General features: G+C 40.4%; 1 protein-coding gene across 1 annotated transcript in view; it reads right to left on the reverse strand.

The window, feature by feature from the left end:
• GRPR (gastrin releasing peptide receptor) overlaps window positions 1–15276 on the reverse strand; it is a 32584-nt gene extending 17308 nt beyond the window's left edge. Inside the window, exon 1 of the mRNA XM_006088570.3 lies at window positions 14539–15276. Within this exon, the coding sequence (XP_006088632.1) occupies window positions 14539–14933 (395 nt within the window). The 5' untranslated portion in view covers window positions 14934–15276. The remainder of the gene's footprint in view (window positions 1–14538) is intronic.
• Window positions 15277–22856: the final 7580 nt, after the last annotated feature.

Consider the following 22856-nt stretch of genomic DNA (forward strand, 5'->3'; position numbering starts at 1 on the left):
TTCTGTAACAGAGGCCTGACCTTAGTATGAAATTTCCTGCCTCAATAAAGCAAAACAACCACATGGGGGAAAAGCTTAAAAAGCTGAAAGTTAACCTATTTATATGTAGACAGAATAAAGAAGAAGAAAAAAAGAATGGGGCAGAAGCAATATTTGAAGTTGTATGGTTGAGAATTTTCCAAAATTGACTAAATCTTCAAGCCACAGATTTTTTTTAAAAAACCATGAATCTCAAGCAGGAAAATATAAAGAAAACCATACCTAAATGCATTATAGTGATGCTGCTGAAAACCAAAATAAAATAGAAAAAATTTAAAGTCAGTCAAAGAGAAAAAAATCAATAATTTTAAAGGAGCAACAATAAAACTGACATCTGACTTCACAGCGGAAGTCAGAGGACAATACTTCAAAGTGTGAAAGATAAGAATGCCAGCTTAGAATTCTATGCTCAGTGAAAATATCTTCCCCTAAATTACACGAAATAAAGACATTTTCAGACAAAAACAGAAAATGTATCTCCCTTAGATGTACACTAAATGAAATACTGAAGGGCATTCTTTGGGCAGAAGTAAAATGATCTCAGATGGAGCCAGAGAAGCAGAAAGGAATGGAAAACAACAGAAAAGGTAAATACAGGAATAAGTCTAAATCTAAATGTAAATATGTAAATGTAAAGTATATAAAAACAATAAAGATTATATCCTGTGGGTTTTAAAATATAGAGAGAATTAAAATATAGAATAACAATAACCAATAAAAGAGCAGAAGAGAATGAAAATGAAATTAAAGTGTCCTATTATCCTTACACTAGAGGCCCCACACACGAAATTCGTGTGTGGGTATGGTCCTTAGGCCTGGCCTGTGATCAGGGCCATCTTCCCTGGCTTCCCACAACCAGCCCCGCTCCTCCCACCCCCCCATCCCCGGTTCCCTATTCGCCATTGGGCGATCGGAGCCTGATGGCCAGGGGAAGGGACCGAGAGATCGGCCTTTTCCGTCTGCTCGCCAGTCCCATCCCCACCGCGGGTTGCCCTCTGTGTGTGGGGTGACTTGGCCTGGCGCCACTCATGTCCCCCACCACCCACCCCTGGTTCCCCATTCACCATCAGGCGATCAGAGCCTGCCAGCCGGGGAAAGGGACCAAGAGATGGTCAGTGCGCCTCATAGTGACTAGTTGAGCGGTTGTTCTGGTCATTCTGCCATTAGGGTCAATTTGCATATTACCCTTTTATTATATAGGATTGTCTGGGAATTAGGAGCATTCCAATTTTTAGTAAATTCCAATTAATCAAGGATACATGTTGTAAACTCCAGGGAAGCTCCTAAAAGAATACTAATAAGAACTTGTATAATTAACAATCTCTGGGATGGGAAATAAAATAATTAAAATATTTAATTAATTTAAAAGAAGGGAGGGGAAAAAGGGATATGAAATAGGTGATAACAATAAAAACCAAATAAAAAGATGGTAGATTTAAATCCAAATATATCAGCAAAATTGAGTTTATTATGTCTGTGTTACAGGCCAAGAACCTGTAGCCAAATTACAAATAGCAAATACATTTGTGTAAAGTCACTTATGTTTTGTATACCCGCAAAAATACCAACATTGATAAAGATAACTTAAAACTCAATGTGGTGACATTCATGGCAAATAGGTTAAGGGCATCACCAATTAAATGAGTTTTTAAGATTACTCAAGGCACAAGAAAACTTGAAATGCTGTGAAATTTTATAGCTCATATAAGAAAGAAACTTGAGCCCTGGCAGGCATGGCTCAGTGATTAGAATGTTGGCCCATGCAGCGAAGGGTCTCAAGTTTGATTCCCAGTCAAGGGCACAAACCTGGGTTTCAGGTTCCATCCCTGGCCCCAGTGGAGGCAACCAATCAATGTGTCTGTCTCACATTGATGTTTCTCTCTTTATCTCTCTCCCTTTCTCTCTCTCTTCCCCCCTTCCCTTCCTCCCTTTCACTTTCTCTAAAAATCAATGGAAAAAATATCCTTGGGTGAGGATTAACATAAAAATATACCAAAAAACAAAAAAGAAAGAAACTTGATAATGACTTTCTAAAATAATCCTAAACATTTGATAATAATCCTAAACATTTACTAGTATATGACATTAATAATAATGAGTTATGAAACTGAAAGAAACTTTTCTAACCTGTCATTAGTAATAAGCTAATCTTAATCAAGCATGATAAAAACTGGCTTATCTTTCTAATTTCTCTATAGAAAAGGATATTTCCAAACCATTGTCATTTTAAGAGGAGACAAGTAAGTATGAAGCCAAAAATGTTTATGAAAACAAGTATGATAGATATATATTAGGCAGTTAATAGATATCATGTTATTTTTCTGGATGTTGCGATGTTTGTGGAATTTATCAAATTATTTAAATTTGTAATTTATTGTGATTTATAAATCCAATATATGATTTCTAAATATTTTAATACATTCACTTCTCTACCTAACTTTGCATTCATAATTTTATTTTTTTCTGAAAATAATTTCTTTTTATTTATTTTTTGTCTTCTTTTTTAAAAAAATAAATCTTTATTGTTGAAAGTATTACATATGTCCCTTTTTACCCCCATTGCCCTCTCCTACCCCTCTCTCCCCAAGCCTTCACCACCCACTGTCTGTGTCCTTGGGTTATACATATATGCATATGACTTCATTGGTTGATCTCTTCCCCGCTCCAACCTCCCCTGCCTTCCCTCTGAGGTTTAACAGTCTGTTCTATGTTTCTATGTCTCTGGGTCTATTTTTGTTCATCAGTTTATGTTGGTCATTAGATTCCACATATGAGTGAGATCAAGTGATACTTATCTTTCTCTGACTGGCTTATTTCGCTTAGTATAATGCTCTCTAAGTCCATCCATGCTGTTGCAAATGGTAAGAGTTCTTTCTTTTTTCCAGCTGCATAGTATTCCATTGTGCAGATGTACCATAGTTTTTTAATCCACTCATCTGCTGATGGGCACTTAGGCTGTTTCCCAAAAAAGCACTCCCCAGACCGTCCCAATGAAACCTGGATAAGGTCTTATCATCAAGAGTTGAAATCAGCCCTAGCCGACTTGGCTCAGTGGATAGAGCATCGGCCTGTGGACTGAAGGGCCCCAAGTTTGATTCCAGCCAAGGGCACATGCCTGGGATGCAGGCTTGATCCCAGTAGGGGGCGTGCAGGAGGCAGCCGGTCAATGATTCTCATCATTGATGTTTCTATCTCTCTCTCCTCCCTTCCTCTCTGAAATCAATAAAGAAATATATATATATTTTTAAAAAGTTGAAATCAATGTTCTTACTGTAGTCACTCTGTTAACTATCAAAGGAAATAAATATGATTTACAGACCTTAACCCAATATTACAGGTTTGCACAATAAGGCCTACCAGAATTCATTCATTTCTTTATTCCTTCTTTCATGTATCCATCCATTTGAGGCAGAATAGTAAGAAGCTAGGAAAATTCCTTGGCAAGTGATGATGAAACTCAGACAGACAGCTGATTCAGACTGGCCTAATCCAGCACCCAGACTCGCCTGCCTCCTTCTTCCTTGCATGACAAGTTGCTTACGTATAAAGGCTGCAGGACAATAAGGTTCTGATCAGCATCAAATAATCTTAGGAACAAAGCCTCGGGTTTATTGACCACAGCGACAGAGTTTTGGTCAAACTAGAAATAACATGAAGGCTTTAGTTGCATTTCAGCTCCAGGCCCAGAAAAGCAGCAAAACCAGATGAAGCAACGCCATGTTGGCATCAGGACCAGATGCAATGACCAATAACCCCTTACCCTAGCACTGACCAATTAGTAGAGATCACAAACCTCACCCTATATGCTCATTTTGGTGAATCAACATATTAAAGAAACACCTGGGAAGCTGATGATTATTCTATTGAGATCCTCCCCTAAAATTTTTGCCTTTAGAAAACAGATAAGAACTCTAAGACAAAGGACCCAGTACACACACTCTCTGGAGCACATCCATGCCTTCTTTCTTCAGGCATGTATCTTTGTTTTCTTTCTCCTAAGCTCTAAAGGTCTCCACGAGACTTGCAACCAGGGGAACAGCAGACAGTGGCAACTGGTCGTGGACTAACCCCCTGAACCTGTCTCCAAGGGTCCTTCTTTTGTTTCCTGAGTCCACGCAGCCCAGCTGGCTCACTTCTTCTGCCTTGTGACTTTCCTTCTAAAAGACCAAGGCAGCTCTCTGGAAAGCCCACTGGATTATTCTCTTCTTTTGCTTTGCATGCTAAATAAACTTCCTTGTGCTAGAATTTGTGGCTCTGAATCCTTTCTTTGCCAAACTCAAGAACCAAGAACCCACATCACTGGTAACACATTCATGTATGCCATGAACACTAACCAAGCACCTATTACAGGTTAGAAACTGTTCTAGTGCCAGATAAGTGATAATGAATGACATGCCCTCCTATTTGTGGAGAGCTTGTATTCTAGTGGTGGAAAACAGACAGTAAACAAGTGAACAAACAAATGAACAAAATAATTATCAAGAAAATAATACTGGATATTTACCTAGAGAAATAAAGATAAATATCCATATAAAATTGTATGTGAATGCTTATGACAGCTTTATTCATAATCATCCAAAACTGAAACAAACCCTAACGTCCATTACCTGAAGAATAGACAAACAAACTGTGGTGTAACCATTCAATGGAATACTACCCCGTGTTAAAAAAAGAACTACTTTCGACAAAGGAGGCATGAACATAAAATGGAGTCAAGACAGCCTCTTCAATAAATGCTGCTGGGAAAATTGGACAGGTACATGCAAAAAAAAAAGAAAAAAAAGAAACTAAACCACCAACTTACACCATACACAAAAATAAACTCAAAATGGATAAAGGACTTAAACATAAGACGAGAAACCATAAAAATACTAGAGGAATCCACAGGCAGCAAAATCTCAGACATACGGCGAAGCAATTTCTTCACTGATACTGCTCCTAGGGCAAGGGAAACTAAAGAGAAAATAAACAAATGGGACTACATCAAAATAAAAAGCTTCTGCACAGCAAAAGAAACCATCAACAAAACAACAAGAAAGCCCACTGCATGAGAGAACATATTTGCCAATGTTATCACCGATAAGGGTTTAATCTCCAACATTTACAAGGAACTCATAAAACTTAACAAAAGGAAGATAAACAACCCAATCAAAAAATGGGCAACAGACCTAAATAGATACTTTTCGAAAGAAGAAAGAAGGCCAAGAGACATATGGAAACATGCTCAAAGTCACTAATCATCCGAGAGATGTAAATCAAAATGACAATGTGGTACCATCTCACACCTGTCAGAATGGCTATCACCAACAAATCAACAAACGACAAGTGCTGGTGAGGATGTGGAGAAAAAGGAACCCTCGTGCACTGCTGGTGGGAATGCAGACTGCTGCAGCCACTGTGGAGAACAGTATGGAGTTTCCTCAAAAAACTAAAAATGGAACTCCAATTTGACGCAGTGATCCCACTTCTAGGAATATATCCCAAGAAACTAGAAACACAAATTAGAAAGGATATGCACCTCTATGTTCATAGCAGCACAATTTACCATAGCTAAGATTTGGAAACAGCCTAAGTGCCCATCAGTAGATGAGTGGATTAAAAAACTGTGGTACACCTACACAATGGAATACTACACTGCGGTAAAAAAGGAGTTCTTACCATTTGCAACAGCATGGATGGAACTGGAGAGCATTATGCTAAGTGAAATAAGCCAGTTGGAGAAAGACAAATATCACATGATCTCACTCATTTATGGAATATAATGAACAACATAATCTGATGAACAAAAACAGATCCAGAGACAGAGAAGCATCGATCAGACTGTCAAACCTCAGAGGGAAGGTAGGGGAGGGTGGGGGTAAGGGGGAGAGATCAACCAAAGGACTTATATGCATGCATATAGGCCTAATCAATGGGATACAGACAACAGGGGCGTGAGGGCATGAGTGGAGGGTATGGGGGGTAATGTGGGGATAAGGACACATATGTAATAACTTAATCAATAAAGAAATTTAAAAAAATAACTACTTATATGTGCAACAACGTGAGTTGAAAAAAGCCAAACTCAAATAACTACATACTGTATGATGTTATTCATATAACTAGGGGCCCGGTACACGAAATTCGTGCACGGGGTGGGGGGGGGGAGTCCCTCAGCCCAGCCTGCCCCCTCTTCACATACTGGGAGCCTTCAGGGGATGTTCTACTGATGGCTTAAGCCCGCTTCCTGCTCCTCTTGGAGTCGGCTCTGCCCCTGCCCAGGCCTGAGGCCTCTGGCCCAGGCTTCTGGCCTGGCAGGGGACCCCCAGCCCCCTCTGATCGCCGGCTCCGCCGCTGCCCCCTCCGATCATCAGCTCCGCTCCTGCCCAGGCTTGAGGCCTCTGGCCTGGGCAGGGGACCCCCAGCCCCCTCCGATCGCAGGCTCAGCCCTGCCCCCTCTGATTGCCGGCTCTGCCCCTGCCCCCTTTGATCACCGGCTCCCCCTGGGCAGGGGACCCCCCAGCCCCCTCCAATCACTGGCTCCGCCCCTTGGCCCCCCTCTCTGCCTCCCCCGCCACCTGCCTGGCCAACAGGCCTGGACACTTCAGCAGCGGGGCTGAGGGGACTGGGCACTGCCATCTCGTGGCTATGGGCGCCGCCATCTTTGTGATAGAGTGATGGAGTGATGGTTAATTTGCACATTACTCTTTTATTAGATAGGATATTCTAGAAATTATTAGAAGCTGGGGGTGGAGGAAGTGGATAGACAACCAAGGACATGAAAGAATTTGGGGGACAATGAAAATGTTCTGATTGTGGTAGTAGTGGTTTTATGACTGAATAAGTTTATCAAAATTCATAGAAATAAAGACCCAAAAATGTACTGAATGAAAATTACACTTCAATCAACCTAAAAAAAGAGAAATTGGGTGATAAAATAGTGTTGGTCATTCCTTTGGATTGAGTAGCCAATAAAGACTTCCTAAACAAGGTGACCTTTAATGTGTAAAGTGAACCAGCAGCTTCTTAGCAGTTTTGAGGAAGATCAAATCATTTTAAAAGATGACTGTGCCGAAACCGGTTTGGCTCAGTAGATGGAGCATCGGCCTGCGGACTGAGGGGTCCTGGGTTCGATTCCGGTCAGGGGCATGTACCTGGGTTGTGGGCGCATCCCCTGTAGGGGATGTGCAGGAGGCAGCTGATCGATGGTTCTCTCTCATTGATGTTTCTAACTCTCTATCTTTCTCCCTTCCTCTCTGTAAAAAATCAATAAAATATATTTTTAAAAAAATAAATAAAAAATAAAAAAATAAAAGATGACTGTAATAAAAAAAATATCTTGGGAGGTAGAAAAAGAGGAATGGAGAATTTTTTTCTCTTATTTTCCAAAACATGTTTTAAGAGAGAATTTCTGCAAACCCCACATACCAGGAGGATTTACAAGTGCAAATATGCAAATTTAGTCTCTTTTCAAAGGATGCTATTGACAAGCACAGTTCAAAAAAACCTCACCAGGGAGCCTTTTCAGGCTATGGTCTATGTCTCATGATCAAGTTTGTATTTTTTTTTGTTTTCTTCTATATATATTAAGTTACCAGAAATGATAATTAATCACATAAAAGTCTAACACTTTACAAGATAATGTGTGAGAAACAAGGTCAAAGTTCTTTGCTGCCCTTCTCTCCACAGAAAAATTGAAAAGGCTCCAATTAAAAGAGCCTTTCTGGGAAACCCCACTTCCATTGCACCTGCCCTCTGAACACTCTCAGAGTCTGCCAGCAGCTGTGACAGATCCATCACTATGGGGAGACAGGAGTTGACTTTCCTTCCAGAGAGGCAACATATGCTTCAGAAAAATCATAATATAGAGAAAGTATGAATCGGTAGCGCATATAATCTCTTCAACAGAGGGACAAGAACTTAAATTGTCTTCTCTCCCATCTGACTGTTTCTGAGTTATATCCTTTTATAATAAACTGGTAATCTAGTAATTAAAATGTTTCTCTGAGTTCTGTGAGTCATTCTCGCACATGAATCGAACCCAAGGAGCAAGGATTATGGGATCCTTTGATTTAGAGCCAGTTGCTCAGAAGTATAGGTAACAACCTGGACTTGTAACTGGAGTCTGATGTCAGGGGGAGGGGATGGGTGGGTGTTACAGCCTTATAGGACTGAGCCTTCAACCTATAGTATCTGATGCTATCTCTGGCCAGATTGTGTCAGAATTAAGTTGAATTCTCAGATAACCAGCTGGTGGTTTTAAAAAATATATTTTTATTGATTTAAGAGAGGAAGGGAGAGGGAAAGAGAGATAGAAACATCAATGATGAGAGAGAATTATTGATTGGCTGCCTCCTGCATGACCACCACTGGGGATTGAGCCTGTGTCATGACCTTTTGGTTCATAGGCTCAACCACTGAGTCACACCAGCCAGGCAACCAGCTGGTGTTTTGAGATGTTGGGACGCCCCCTCGCCCCCAATTGGAAATTGAGTCTCAGAACAACATTTTCAAGGGTTTGAACTTTATTTGTAGCCATTGGACTTTATCATTTAGTTACTGCTCAAGCATAAACCAAGCTGTATTTATTATCCTCTTACTAGATGTAAAGTGGGCCTGGGTGTCGTAGAAAACAGAGACCCCATGGAGCTTCCCATATGATTAAGGAAGTAGAAAACACATCTATAAAAGAGACCTAGTAATACAAGATAGGGTAGTTTGGTATTTAATGATCACGCAAAAACATCTTGGAATGGGGGAAAATTAGTGAAAGAAAAGATCAGGGAATGCTTCATAGAAGGGAAGGGATTTGGAGTAAGCCTTGAAGGATTGCTAGAATTTGGATAGATGGAGGAAATAGAGCCTGGCCATCAGGGAGGGGAAAATGAAGTCAGAGAGGGAAGAAGTCAGGTGGCACATATGTGAAACAATGAGAAGCAGACTTTAGCTAGAGCAGTGTTTGTTCTGGTGAGTCTTAGTATAGGAAGATAGAAAGACAGACTGGGAGGTGGAAGAGGACCTGGCCAAAGAGAATGGAAGGATCAGACAGAAGTTCATAATGCAGACCCAGAAAGTGAACTCCACATGTATTATTCAAAAGGTCTCCAAACCTCATCAATGGGATGCCTAAATTCTCCAAGCCTGTGGCTGGTGATTGTATTGGGCTGCCTGGTTTCTTCTCTCTTCGTTTTTGGGTATCTTCCAATAGAAAATATTTTTAAAGACTGGAAGAGCCTGTGCATCTGGGAGGCATTTAATATTTGCTTATTTGAGGAATTCCTGATATCCTCATGAGTGAGAGTAGCTAACACGGATCTTAAGAGATTCGGACCCAAAGGCATATAGCAAACTCTCTTCTGTAGTGTCCAATAGGACTTTCTGCAGTGATGGAAATGCTCTGTATCTGCACTGTCCAATAGAGTCACATATTGCTACTGAGCACTTAACATGTGCTTTGTGTGACTAGAGAACTGGCTTTTTAGTTTTATTTAAGTGAAATTTAAATAACTACAGTCCTAGCTGGTTTAGCTCAGTGAATAGAGCATCGGCCTATGGATTGAAGGGTCCCAGGTTCGATTCTGGTAAAGGTCACATGCCTGGGTTGCAGGCTCAATCCCCAATAGGGGGCGTGCAGGAGGCAGCTGGTCAACGATTCTCTCTCATCATTGATGTTTCTCTCTCTTTCTTCCTCTCCATTCCTCTTAAATCAATAAAAATATATTTAAAAAAATAACCACATGTAGTTAGTGGCTAGCATGTTGGACCATCCAGCTCTAGGTGTCAGTAAAGGCTGAAAACTACATTACCTCATAAATCCCTGGTATAAATTCAAAGAATCTGTACTTCAAGAAGTCTGCATAAATGTAACATTTTCCTATTCCTTTACACATTCCAAATCATAGCAAAGGGGGAGCTTATGAACAGTCTTCCATGGGATTGAATAAGGACCTCATCCCAATGGAACTGCTACATCTGTATGTCCTTAGGATTCATTCTGCCAGCTCCATTCTAGCAGAAATAACACTGCATAATAATACTGAAGCAGGCACAACATAACTTGGACATTATATGCTGACAACCTTACATCCAGCTTTAACCTTTACACTTACTGGAAAAGAAAACACAAACTCTACTTACCCTTTTCCTGCTGAGGGTCCAATTCAGGTCTTAAATTCCATTACACAATACTAAGGCACCTAGTACCGAGATGGGTATCTAGTAGGAAAGATCGTTATGTAAAAAATATATCCATCCATCCAACCATTCACCTATCTATCCAACCATCTGTCCACCACCTGCCCATCCACTTATCCACTCATCCACTCATCCATCCATCCATCTTCTCACCCTTCTACTTATCATTCCATCTATCCAATTATCTATTTATCCCCAGAATCTATTCACTGACCCGCAAAGAATAGCTTTTCTCTCATTTACCCAAATAATGAGAGCTTAATAGAGAGGAACAAATAAGAAGCAGGTGACTTCATGATGCATATTTAAGAGTATGCTTTCAGATAAATTCCTAAAAATGGAGAAGAATAATAAGAATGAGAAGAAAGAGTATGCACTAATGAACCATAATTTTAATTGATAAATATTTATTGACCATCCATTTAGTACAAGGAACTGCACAAGATATATAAGATATATACAAGATATATAAGAAATCCCTGTCCTCAACATTCTTAATCTACTTGAAAAATTAAAGCAATGAATATATAAGAGGCTAAAAAAAAGACAAATTAGTGAAATATTTCAAAACAGCAAGGTGAAAGATGTCACAAGATAATTTATGTCTCCGATAATAAGTCTCACATTTAGAAGAGGGTTAGGAAATCTGGGCTAGAATTGTCCAACTTAGGGCTTTAAGGAGGAGGCTTGAGCCATATTCCAAATGATAGGCAAAATGAAAGATTATAAAACCTCATAAGATTTTAAAACTTGGAGGAATCTTTGAAGTAATCTAGCTCAACTCTACTATTTTATGGCTAATTCAACTAAGGTCAGAGAGTTAAATGACTTGGTCTGACTCCCTCTTACAGGAAATAGTGGCAGAAAAAGGCCTAAAGTGCAGGGCTATCAATGCCCATTCCAAGCCATAATTTACATGGGATGGGGAGTGGAGTCTTCTATTTAGGAAAGGAGAACACATTCTGGAGAGTGGGTGAGACACAGCATAAGCAAGGAAGCAGAGCCAAGAATTCAGTATAACCACCGTGTATGAGGACATCAGTGTGTATGTAAAGGAAGGAAAGCATGGAAGGCGAGAGAAGGCAGGAACTAATATGAAGGAGTTTGAGTGCAAATCTGCAATTGGTTGGCCATACAAAAGCCAGAATTCTGGTTTCTGGGACTGCTTTGAAGTCTCTCTTTGACACAGTGGCAGCAGTATAAACTTTTCTAGAAAAATGTTACTCTTTTCATATTAACAAAGACTCAAGTTCATCTGGAGGACTGCAGAAGGGAGGTTGGGATAAAATTAATGACATTGCTGGTCAACCTACAGGGAGCAGGGATGGATGATTATTGCTGTGTCTGTTCACAACTCAGAAGGTCTGATTCAGTAGATTTAGGATGGGGGATAAGAACCTGTACATTTTTAAGCTCCCCAATGACTGTGATGATCATAAGGTTTGGAGGGTCTTCTGGTTCACCCATTTTACCAATCTATCCACTACAGACTACCACTTTAGAAAACTCTTTGACAATATTTACTAAGTATATGACTCTTATGATCTAGCTATTCCACTCTCAGGCATATACTCAAGAGAAATAAACACTGATGTACCTCAAAAGGCATGAATAAGAATATCCAGAGCAGGTTATTATCAACCCCAAACTGGAAACAGCCCAATGTCCATCAACATTAGAACGGATACATAGATTGGAATACTACATGATGATTAAAAAGAATAAACCACTGCTATGTGCACCAAGATTGATGACTATCACAAACATAATGATAAACATAAGAAGTATGATTCCATTTACATCAGATTGGAACTGGCAAAAATAATCTATGATAATTACACTCAGAATAGTGATTGTCTCTTTATAGGGATGGGTATTACCTGGAAAGGAGCATAAAAGAAACTCCTAGGGTGCTGGGACTGTTCCATATCTTCATCTGGGTGGTGGTTATGTTGTTATATATTACTAGACATGTGTAAAAATATATCGAACTGTACACTTGTTCAGTTTACTGTATGTTAATTATACCTTATTGAGAAAAAATAGATATTGTGTATGTGTGGATATATATATTTACCCTGCTAACCTCATGAGGTTGTTATAAAGCTCCAACATCTTTTAAAAATGAAATCAATTGCCCTAGCGGGTTTGGCTCAATGGATAGAACATTGGCCCTCAGACCAAAGGGTCCCGGGTTTGATTTAGGTCAAGGGCACATACCTCACCTCAGTTGCAAGCTCAATTCCAGCCCTGGTCAGGTTGTGTTCAGGAGGCAACCAGTCGATGTGTGTCTCTTACATCGATGTTTCTTTCTCTGTCTCTCTCCCTCCCTTTCACTCTCTCTAAAAATCAATGGAAAAATATCCTTGGTGAGCATTAACAACAACAACAACAAAAATGAAATCAATAGATAAGTACTCTCTTATATTATTTAAGTAGCTCAATCCCTATTCTTGTTGAATTAGGTTAGATGCACTACCTGTGATTCAGATGATCCATCAGCCTTTTTAAGCCTTAGAAAAACACAAAAAGTTAGTTATAGGAATGCTCATAGTAATTTCTGGATTTGGGAAGGACGCACAGTAACTAACTATAGACTCACTGAAAACACAATAGAGCTGACAAAGTGTGCAACCCAGCTTTGAAAGCGCTCTTTGCTGATGGTGAATTTGGTCTGCTTTGAAACTCTGGGGAGGGATTCTGTGCAGCTACATCTTTACATCCCATGCCCTCACTTTCCTCCCTACCCCCCTCCACCCCCACCTCAAGAAGACACTAAACATCATCTGTACCACTGCACTCACAACTCGGAAACAAAAATCTCATCTTCCCATCAAGAAAATTCCCCTCATCTTGAGGTGTCCTCGGCCATTGGTAACGAGCCCCAGACCTTCTGCCTGCTCCAAAGTTTGCCTGCCCTGAATCAACACTTGAAACTACCTGTGGTCATTAGCACCTTGTGGCAAATGTTCAGGGTCACAGAAGGCTGGAGGTGAGGAGCGGGAACGGAGAGACCCTGTCCAGCCGGTGCGATGTGCAAACCTCATTTCTGGGCTGTTAGTTTTCAATCTTTGAAAATGCCGTGTGTGCTGAGCAGTGTACTTCAGGCAGCTAAGTATAAACACATGTCTACAAATACTGATAACATTATCTTATTTGTCCATTACTCAAAGCCAGATCACCTGAGGACTATTTGTTCCTCTGCAAAATGAGAATCCAGCACCACATGTATTAAAATGTGAGACATTTTCTTAAGAGCATAAATTTTCAAGAGCTGTTTCTATGCCTTTCCTGGTACACTTTCAAATCCTTAGGTATCTTTAACACTATAACATACAGTTGATTTTTAAAATAGAAAGTTCTAGTCTTTGGTTCACTCTACCAATTTTTCTTCATTTGACCATCTGGTCTACGATGTGTCTGGAGTCTATTCATTAGTGTGTCCAGTTTCTAGAGCTCAGAAATACGTAAGATACATTCAGCAATTTATGTGAGCATCCTGCAGGTATTTCCTGACTGCTTAATTCAAGCAGGTATTCAAAGAGTGAGTATGAACTTTTAAGAATGAATAAATAGAAATTGTTAAGCAGTAGGTTCACACAAGCAATGCAGTTCACAAATATGTATATTTCCCAGAATAAAACATTGTACTGACTCCCCGCCCCAAACACTATAAAGATATTAAAATTCCCCCAAATCTGACTTGAATGGAGCTTTCTCAAGAAAAAAAATCCAATAATGCTTCATTTCACTTAAGAGATTGTTAGAAAAAACAGCACACAAGCTGTTCATTTACAGAGAGCCAAATACAAAATCAGCTGTGAGAAAAGTTCAACTGAGGAAAATGAATTTCAAGGAAATGCCACTTATTTTCTCCTGTTGGTCATTTCTGAAAGAATATTTTGCACTAGAAATGCAGTGGGGCTTTTCTAAAGATTTTAAATTGCTTCTAAGAAACATTTGCCTGGGGTTTAAACCCTATTAGTTGTGATCTTTTTTCTTAGTAGTCAATTAATTTTGCAGGGGGGAGAAGTTAGGGAAAAGCCATGCTAAATTGATTTGTGTCCAGAAAATGCCCCTCCATCTTATGCTAATTATTTTTCTTTCTTGCCCCCCCTTTTTTTGCCATCCATTCCCTTTTCTTTCTTAAACCAACAGGTAAAACTCCAGAAGTAATCCCCAGAACAAAATAACATGCCCGGAAGGGAATCTGAGTTTGAGTAAAACTTCCTTTTCTGCAAACAGCTCTGTCTGTCCCAATGTGGTAGCTCGTTTACTGAGGTATCCACCACCCTCAGAGAGAAGTAACTGTCCTCCTGTACTTACCTGTCTGCGGAGAGAGCCGTGAGTGTGAAGACGGACACCCCCACCGAGGTGAGCTGTATAAAGGGGATCAGTTTGCAGCCAATCCTGCCAAACAGCCATCTGTCAGCCAGGTACCGGCTGGCATCCACGGGAGCACAGGTTACCAGGAGGAGCAGATCTCCCAAAGCCAGACTGGAGATGAAGAGGTTTGGCACATTTCGCATGGACTTCACGGTACAAAAGATCTTGATCAGGGTGATGTTGCCAATGAGGCCTATCAGAATGATGACCCCATAAATTGCAGGGATGACATAGAGGATCCCTGGGTGGAACCAGTCCTCATTCATGGGGAGATCCATACTGTGATTAGAGATGTTGCAGGACACGCTCTGAAGCCAGCAATCATTGAGAGCCATCCTCTAGATTCTCTCCCACCTACAAAGTGTCCTCAGATGCTGTTCCTTAACTTTTGATTTTGCAGTTGGGTGCAGATGAGGACAAAAATCTCTGCTAGGCTCTTTATTTTCTTTAATAAAAATACTCTGAGTACATATAGACTATGGCATCAAAACTCTGTCACTATTTTGATGCTGGTACTGCTCTCATCTTCACATGAACAATGCAATGCAGTTCAAAATTCAGTCCAAAAAGGGCTCAGAATTAAACCCAGTCTGTATCAACTCTTTCTACCTCCATTCCAATCTGAGTCTCCCTCGCTGCAGTTAACTAAGAACTTTTGGTCTGCTATTTTCACACGGCATTTCCTGTCTTTCCTGATACTTAGACCCTGAAGGTTTAAAGTGGGTAGAAAAAAACGGCACTGAGAAAGCCTCACATCCTATAGGCAGGATGCCTTGCACGTCACTGGCTTCACTAGCAAACGGCAGCTCTGCTGAGCTGAGGCTCTGAAGAGGAACCGGGGCTACTTATAGACAGAGAATGCCAGCCCCCTGCTGGACACTTCAATCACTGCCCAGTCGCCTACTCTCCACCAGCAGACTGCGGGTCCAAGGCCCACGGGGCTTTAACAGATACCTTTGGCTTCTCACTTAAAATGCAGCACCTTCGGTAGGTATTTAATGTGTTGCTAGCAGTTTGCAACGGCATTACGAATCTTTCTGATGCTATGCTCACGAATCCAGATGGAACTCACATCTATTTTCTCATCTTTTCCAATACATTAGAATGACATGTTAAATAAGGTTGCTCTAAAATGAGGTCTGTCTCTAAATGAAATGCACACAGATGCACAGGGTGTCTATGTGTGAGCTGTCCCACTCAGCCTTCCCACTGCCTTTTTGAACGGGGATACCAGTGAGGAAAAATAGGCACGGGACTCATGCCTTAAACCTTCAGTAACTGCCTCTGGGAAAAACCAGAAGCAGAACACACACACATGTTCTTTCCTGTGGCTTTGCCAGGCCATCCTCGTTCCCTCTACCAGGAGAAATTAAATCAGGAGCCAGATGTATTCTTAACTCTGAGACCTTTTCCAGAAAAATGGATCTTTTCTCCTTGGACCTAAAAATGACATGAATTGCCATTTTGATGCAATTATTTACTGAATGCTTGCCACGTTTTATAGCAAATTTCCTCTGAAGTCCTGAGTGAGAAATGTACTGTCAGAATACTGAGGAATTAAGGTGTGGAAAAAATAACAGAGTGGACAGGGTGCCAGGAAAGGCTTTATTGAGGAGGTACTATTAGATTGGAGCTTAGACCTTTAGCCAACAATTTATAAATACATTACAAGGGTGTATCTTCAAGACTTATGTGGAACCAGCTCCATCGCAGGAACATCACAGGAAGCAGTTACTAGCAGATGTTGCCGTTGAAGGTTTGTTTGTTTTTTTCAGGTTCCATAGGAATAAAAGAACTTGCACTTATCACCATGCCAGGGCTCAGCAAGAAAGCCTCCAACTGCGTTGTCATGGAAATTTCCAGTGGGAGGTTACAATACTGAAATGGTCGATATGCTCCTTCCATAAGTCCAAAGGACCTGTGCTCCTCTCAGTCAGCAGTAGAGAGTTTGATGTTGCACTCCTGGAGGGGAAGAGCTTCTCAGGGGAGATCAGCATCACCAGTAATGAGTCAATAACCATGAGCCTAGTGGTGTTGATTAGTTGATAACAGTATATATTAATGCAGTATATGGACTCTGATTAAATCCTGGCTTCCTCATTTATTATCTTGGCAAGTTATTTGGCGTCTTAAGCTTCAAGCTCTTTATCTGTAAAGTGGGAATAATTTGTGAAGTTAAAATTATTCATGTTAAGACTTCATAATATTTGGCACATAGTAAGTGCTCAATTAGTATTAGCTGGTATTGCTATAACTATTATTGTTGCGACTGAGAGAAATTTTAATTTTATTGTGATTTTACTTTAGGAAAGCCCAATAAAGTCAGAAGAGCAATTGACCTTGGATCAATAGGCAAAAGGGCCTACTCACACAGGTGAATCAGCAACTCCCACATTTACTGGAAACACATTTATCAAACATTTGCCAGTTTTCAGGTACTGCAAAAGCTTGAGAAAAATAACCCGAAGATACATTTTATTATAAGATCCATCATGATCGCAACTACTCAGCTCATAGTCAGAGGACTCGGTCTCAAAAAATAACACAAAAAGGGTTCTCACATAGATTCTGCAAACGATTCTGTTTGCTCTATACTGGATTAACAATTTTGCTTCTCAAAATGGCTGTGGTGGCTCTCTTCTCTGATCATTTACCTTTCTTCCTCTCAATGACTATGATTGCTTCTGGCATTGTTTTTTTGTCGTCATTACTGGAGGGATAGCCTTATATGAATCATGTCAAAACTCAAAGGAGTTCTACTCAAACTAGAAGAATTAGCGAGGCATTGAACTGCCCAGGGTCATCCTGCGAATTTTGAAACAGCGGCAGCAACAGCAAGCACCTGGCTATGATATTATATTAAACCTGATATCGTTGAGCCTTTTAACCTTCTGAAAGCTCCTTGAGTATTATTTAAATAGAAATAAATGGGGCTTCTTAAAAAAAAAAGTCACGACTTAGACCCCATCCCCTCTCTAGGACGAAGCAACTACCTTTTCTCCAGAGAAGGTGACATTTGATCTTAAAGGTTATGTGTTTGGCAGAACCTTTTGAACAGAGAAAATAGAATGTTCCTAGAGCACAGGCATAAAAGAAAGAGCATGGCATTGAGCAGGGAACAGCAATAAGTCCAGAAAGGCCGTCCAGATTGGAAGAGAGGGGGTGGGGAAAGAGCAGTGTGAAATGCAGCTAGAGGCAGGTTTGGGTGAGATAGTGATGGATCTTGTTTTTGTGTTAAGAAGTTTGGTCCAGAGGGCATATTTTTGCTTCACAAAGACGACTTCTGGATGTTCTTTCTGTTATTTCTTTGGATACCCCTCTATGTTGAGTCAATCTCACTTCTTAAATCCAACTAGGCCATTCGTGTTTCTTCCCATGTAAGTTAAACTGATACTGATAGATATTAATTTGTCAGGGCTGGTGTTAGCCTTATGTGTTCCACAGCCCTAGAGACTTGTTCTAATGGTATTTTAGGAGTGAAGATATATTGAGGTTCAACACCTAATATTTTCTGGGAGCAAGGATGTTTCAAAAAACTAATTAGAGAATTTTTATGTCATTTCAACTAATTGGCTGTAATGGCTCTTTCCCTCCCCACTATTATGTGTCACCTTCCAGCAGATCACAAAAAATATTTAGACATTTACTTAGCTTTTTATTTAATAGTGATCATGAGATGCCTTTGACTTATGAAAATAACATAGAACAAATATAATACAAAGTCCCTGTCCTCAGGGATTCCATTTTCCGAATAGAATTGGAGTGTGACTCAGCATCCTTTCTTATGTGTCAGGGCAGGGGTGTCACTTCTCGTTCTATTTCCGTCAAGCAAGTCACATTTTCCATTCTTCCAGAAAAGTGGATTTTCTGTGGGACTTGAATATGAGGAGGCAATGACTTGGTAGAATTTGGGAGAATAGGCAGACTTGACAGGACCAAAGACAGTGGAGATAAAGTCTCTTCCCACCAGCTATGTGCACAGCACTGTGGCTTCCAGTAGTTAGTGTACTTGGTAGAGCAACAATGAGTGTATGTAGACATCACAAATTATTATAGAGTGGGTAGAATTTGTAAGTGGAACCAGAGTAAAGAGAAGGGGATGCTCTGCGTCTGTTTGAGAGACAGTCTGCCTTGAACAAGGGTTTGAAGGGGAGTAACAAATGAGATTGAGTCAGCTGGGGAAGACTTTACATCAAGGTTTGAGCTGAACTTTTTAGCCTGTATGACACTGACTTTTAAAAAATCATTAAGATTGCCTGGGGTGCTTCTTTAAAATACAGACCCGGAGGCCCTATCCCAGACCTACCGAATCAGAATCCTCAGGGATGGCACCCAAGAATCAGTATTATTCAGGAGGTCCCCAGGGGATTCCCTCACTCTTGTACAGTGGGAACCAGTGATGTAGACAGTATGCGATCCAGAGATCATGATAACATGATAGTGCCTGTGCTTTTCCTTCTGCAGAGGAAGAGAATGGGTAAGGAAGCACATCCAGAAGACAGCTGCTATGACCCCTTCCTACCCAAAGTATGGTCCTTGAGTCAGCAGCTTGGTCATCACCTGAGAGCTTGTTAGAAATACAGAACCTCAGACCCCACCCTATACCTCCTAAATCATAATCTGCATTTTAACAATATCCCCAGGAATTTACATGCGCATTAAAGTTTGAGAAGTGCTGGTGTACACATTAGGGAGATCTGGCAGAAAAGGTTAAGAAACCAGGGCAGGAACTGGGAACAGATAAGAGACTGGAATCTCAAGTTCAGAATGGAACCAGCAACTGGACCAACATGAAACGGAATGAAGAGCCACTTGGGGTTTTTTGATATCCCTGATAATGGCTGGGAATTGTCCCAGACAGCGTGGCACGTAAGCTGTTTTTGCCATGATACCGGTGCAAGAATCCCATTACAAGTGTAGGGAATATAAGCGATGCAGAAACCCAAGATGGTGAATTCTTTTTTTAGGCTCATGACACACAGAATCAAGAGCAAGGGCAAGAGGCAAGCCACTCTGGAGGGAAATGACGAATCCGGTGTTAGGCATATTGAGTTCACTAAATGAACAAGGCAAAGAAGTCAATGGAAATGAGAGCTGAAATCTGAAGGCAGAGAGGTAAATAATTAAGAGGAGTGCCTGAGAACCAGAAGGCTAAATGTTTAAATGTATAGGGAAAGGCTAACCAAGGATCACGTGATGTTAACCTTTGAGGAGAAGGTCATATGGTGAGAATCAGTGGGTACTGAGCATAATTTCAGTATTATATTTGTGACAGCACCATGGAGAAGCTGCTGAAAACATTGCAGCATCTCTTGCTTGAGAAGAATCACAGATGTTAAATTTTAGTGCTGCAGCAGGAACAAAAGAGATGGATGACTCTATCCAGATCCTACTAGTATAATGCTGGGATCATTTCAAATTCCCTTCTCTTTTCTTAACACTCTGTGACTTTTTATGGGCTTGGGAACTTAGGAAAGAGATGGGGGAGTCTACTGAGTCACGTTTCATTTTGAGCGTCGCCAAGCTGCAGGAGTAAACATAGATGCCCAGAAATAGCCTAGAGTGAAAGACAAACTCTGTCAGACCAAAGATGAAGAAAACACCTGGTATGGTGGTTTTTAAATATATCCATGAGCTCTTGATATTCTTTCCTTCAAGAGGTGGAAATAAATTTCCCTTCCCTTGGATGTGAGCTGCACTGAGTGACTGGCTCCTAACAAATACAATGAGACTACAGTGACCATGTGTAACTTTCAAGATTAGATGACAACGGACATTGCAACTTCCCCCATGCGTTCTCACTTAGATCACTTGCTTTGAGGAAAGTCAAACACTCACGTGACTCTAGGACAGGTCCACATGGTGAGAAACTGAGGCGTCCTCCTGTCCACAGCTAGTATGTCATTTTGGAAATGGATCCTCCAGCCTCAGTCAAGCTTTCAGATGCCCGAAGCGCCAGTCGACATCTTGAGTATAACCTCAAGAGACAGAACCACCAGTCAATCCATACCCAAACTGCTGACCCACAGAGACTGTGAGTTAATAAATGTTTTTTTGTCTCAATCTACTATTTTATGGTAATTTGTTATGCAGCAATAGATAACATCTGGCAAGTAGAATGATGGAGAGGGGAAGACGAGAAAACCACCAAAAGACATATAAAACAAAAAAGAAATAATAGAAAAGTGTTATAAGCCAGAGTTGAACCTTAAGTGGTCAGACAGGATGTGAGAGAAAGGAAAGTGTGGCCAAGTCTAGAACAGTTACAGAGGCTGAAATAAAATATATGTATTTTTAAAATATTATAAATGAGCTGAATTTTCTTGCCCAGCCACCATACACCTGAATTTGGGGGAGGAAAAACCATAGAGGTGAGGTGCTCTTCTCATCACATACCAAGGGGAATGTATTACTTGCTCCTGTAATGAATTGCCATAAATTTAATGGCTCACAACAACAGACATTTATTCTCTTACAATTCTGAAGGCCAGAAGTCTGAAATGAGTCTTACAGGGCTAACACCAAGGTGCTGGCAGACCTTGTTTCTTCTGGAGGCTCCAGGGAAAATTGTTCCTTGCTTCTTCCATTCCGTGGCTAGTGACCGCATCGCTCTAATCTCTGCTATTGTCATCACATTGGGCTCTCTTCTTCCAAAGTCAAATATCTCTCTGCCTCCCTCTCATATGGACTCTTGGAGTACACTGGGCCCAATCTCAACTGCATCTGTGACGTCCCTTTTGCCACATAAGGTTTGCCATATAACATAGTCACAGGTCCCAGGGATCAGGACGTGGATATCATTGGGAGCTATTATTTAGCCAAATGCAGGCTGCATGATATCCACATGGTTTATCAGTAGTGATGTTACTTCCATCACTTGGTTAAGGTGGTGTCTGCCAGGATTCTCCACTGTAATGCTGTTATTTGAGGGGAAAGCTTCCTTTTTAATTACTAGAGATATGACTGTGCTCACACCGCAAGTAATGATGTTAACATTATGTAATGACCATTTAACACCACTTATGTATATTAAGCGCCACTATCAGCCAGACCCAGTTTTAGGCTCTGGAAATACAAAAATTAACAAGCAATGGTACCATCCTCAAGGAGTTAATTGCCTAACTAGGAAACCAGTTTAAAGAAAGCCAGTTTATAAACATAAACAAGCTTTCCTTTTAAACAATCTGGACGCTACTTCAGAAACGACCTTTGATTGTGCAGACTTTCAGGTCATGTGAAAATGGAAACTAATTTTCTCATAGCTTCTGAAATACAATTGGATTTTCTGTGCCTATTTCTCACTTTTATATGCTCTCTTGGATTTTTATCCCCAAAGGTGGAGTATCATCTCTCGGGTAGACCAATAAAAATGCCATCAGGTTTCTCATGAGAAAGTCTGGCTTTTATTTTGTTTCCAGACAGTTTTATGGGACAAAAAAAGCTAGGATGCACTTCCAGACTCTGGGTACTTGTGTAACTGAAGTGCATCTCCACACCTCACATTTCACCTTTTTTTTCAGCCTATAAAATAATACACCATGTTCTTCTCTAAGGAAGATTCTAAGAAACTGGTTTACCAGTAAGTAGATTTTTCTCCAGATGCCACTAGAGCACTTCAAACTCTGAGTGGTTCCACGGGAACTCTCACTCAATATAAAAACTCTTATTTTTACTGCCTGAACAAGGCTCACCCTAAATTAACTCCAAGCCATGTCTGAAATATAGATCCCAAACCAGGTTCTTCAAGTCAAATACTCTTGAAATGGAACAACTGAGAAATATACAGGGAATTTGTTGTTCACATACTGTAGAATTCAAGCTTCTCCTTATCCTGCCACAATATAGTAGAGACAGAATTTTATTCAAATTGCTTATTAGTTGCCCGTCTTTGATGAAATCACTTTAAAACTTTCTATGCTTACATTTTTCTTTCTACTATAACAGGGATTTAAATGACATTAAGGTTTTCCTTAATGACATTGAGATTCAAGTGAGATAACAAATAAGAAGATATATTAAAAGGTATGAAGTCCTAAACAATTTTAAGTTACTATATAGTAAATTATTGTTAATTTTGGAGGTGTAATAATGCTATTTGTAGTTACATTTTTAAAAGTCCTTATCCTTTAGAGCAAGGGTCAGCAAACTTTTTCTTATAAGGCAAATAGTAAATATTTCAGGCCTTGTGGACCATAGGGTTTCTGTGGGAAGCAGCCAATAGACAATAGGTAAACAATTGGGCATGGCTGCATTGCAAT

Source organism: Myotis lucifugus, unplaced genomic scaffold (genome assembly GCF_000147115.1).
Source record: "Myotis lucifugus unplaced genomic scaffold, Myoluc2.0 scaffold_49, whole genome shotgun sequence".
In the NCBI taxonomy this organism is placed as follows: domain Eukaryota; kingdom Metazoa; phylum Chordata; class Mammalia; order Chiroptera; family Vespertilionidae; genus Myotis; species Myotis lucifugus.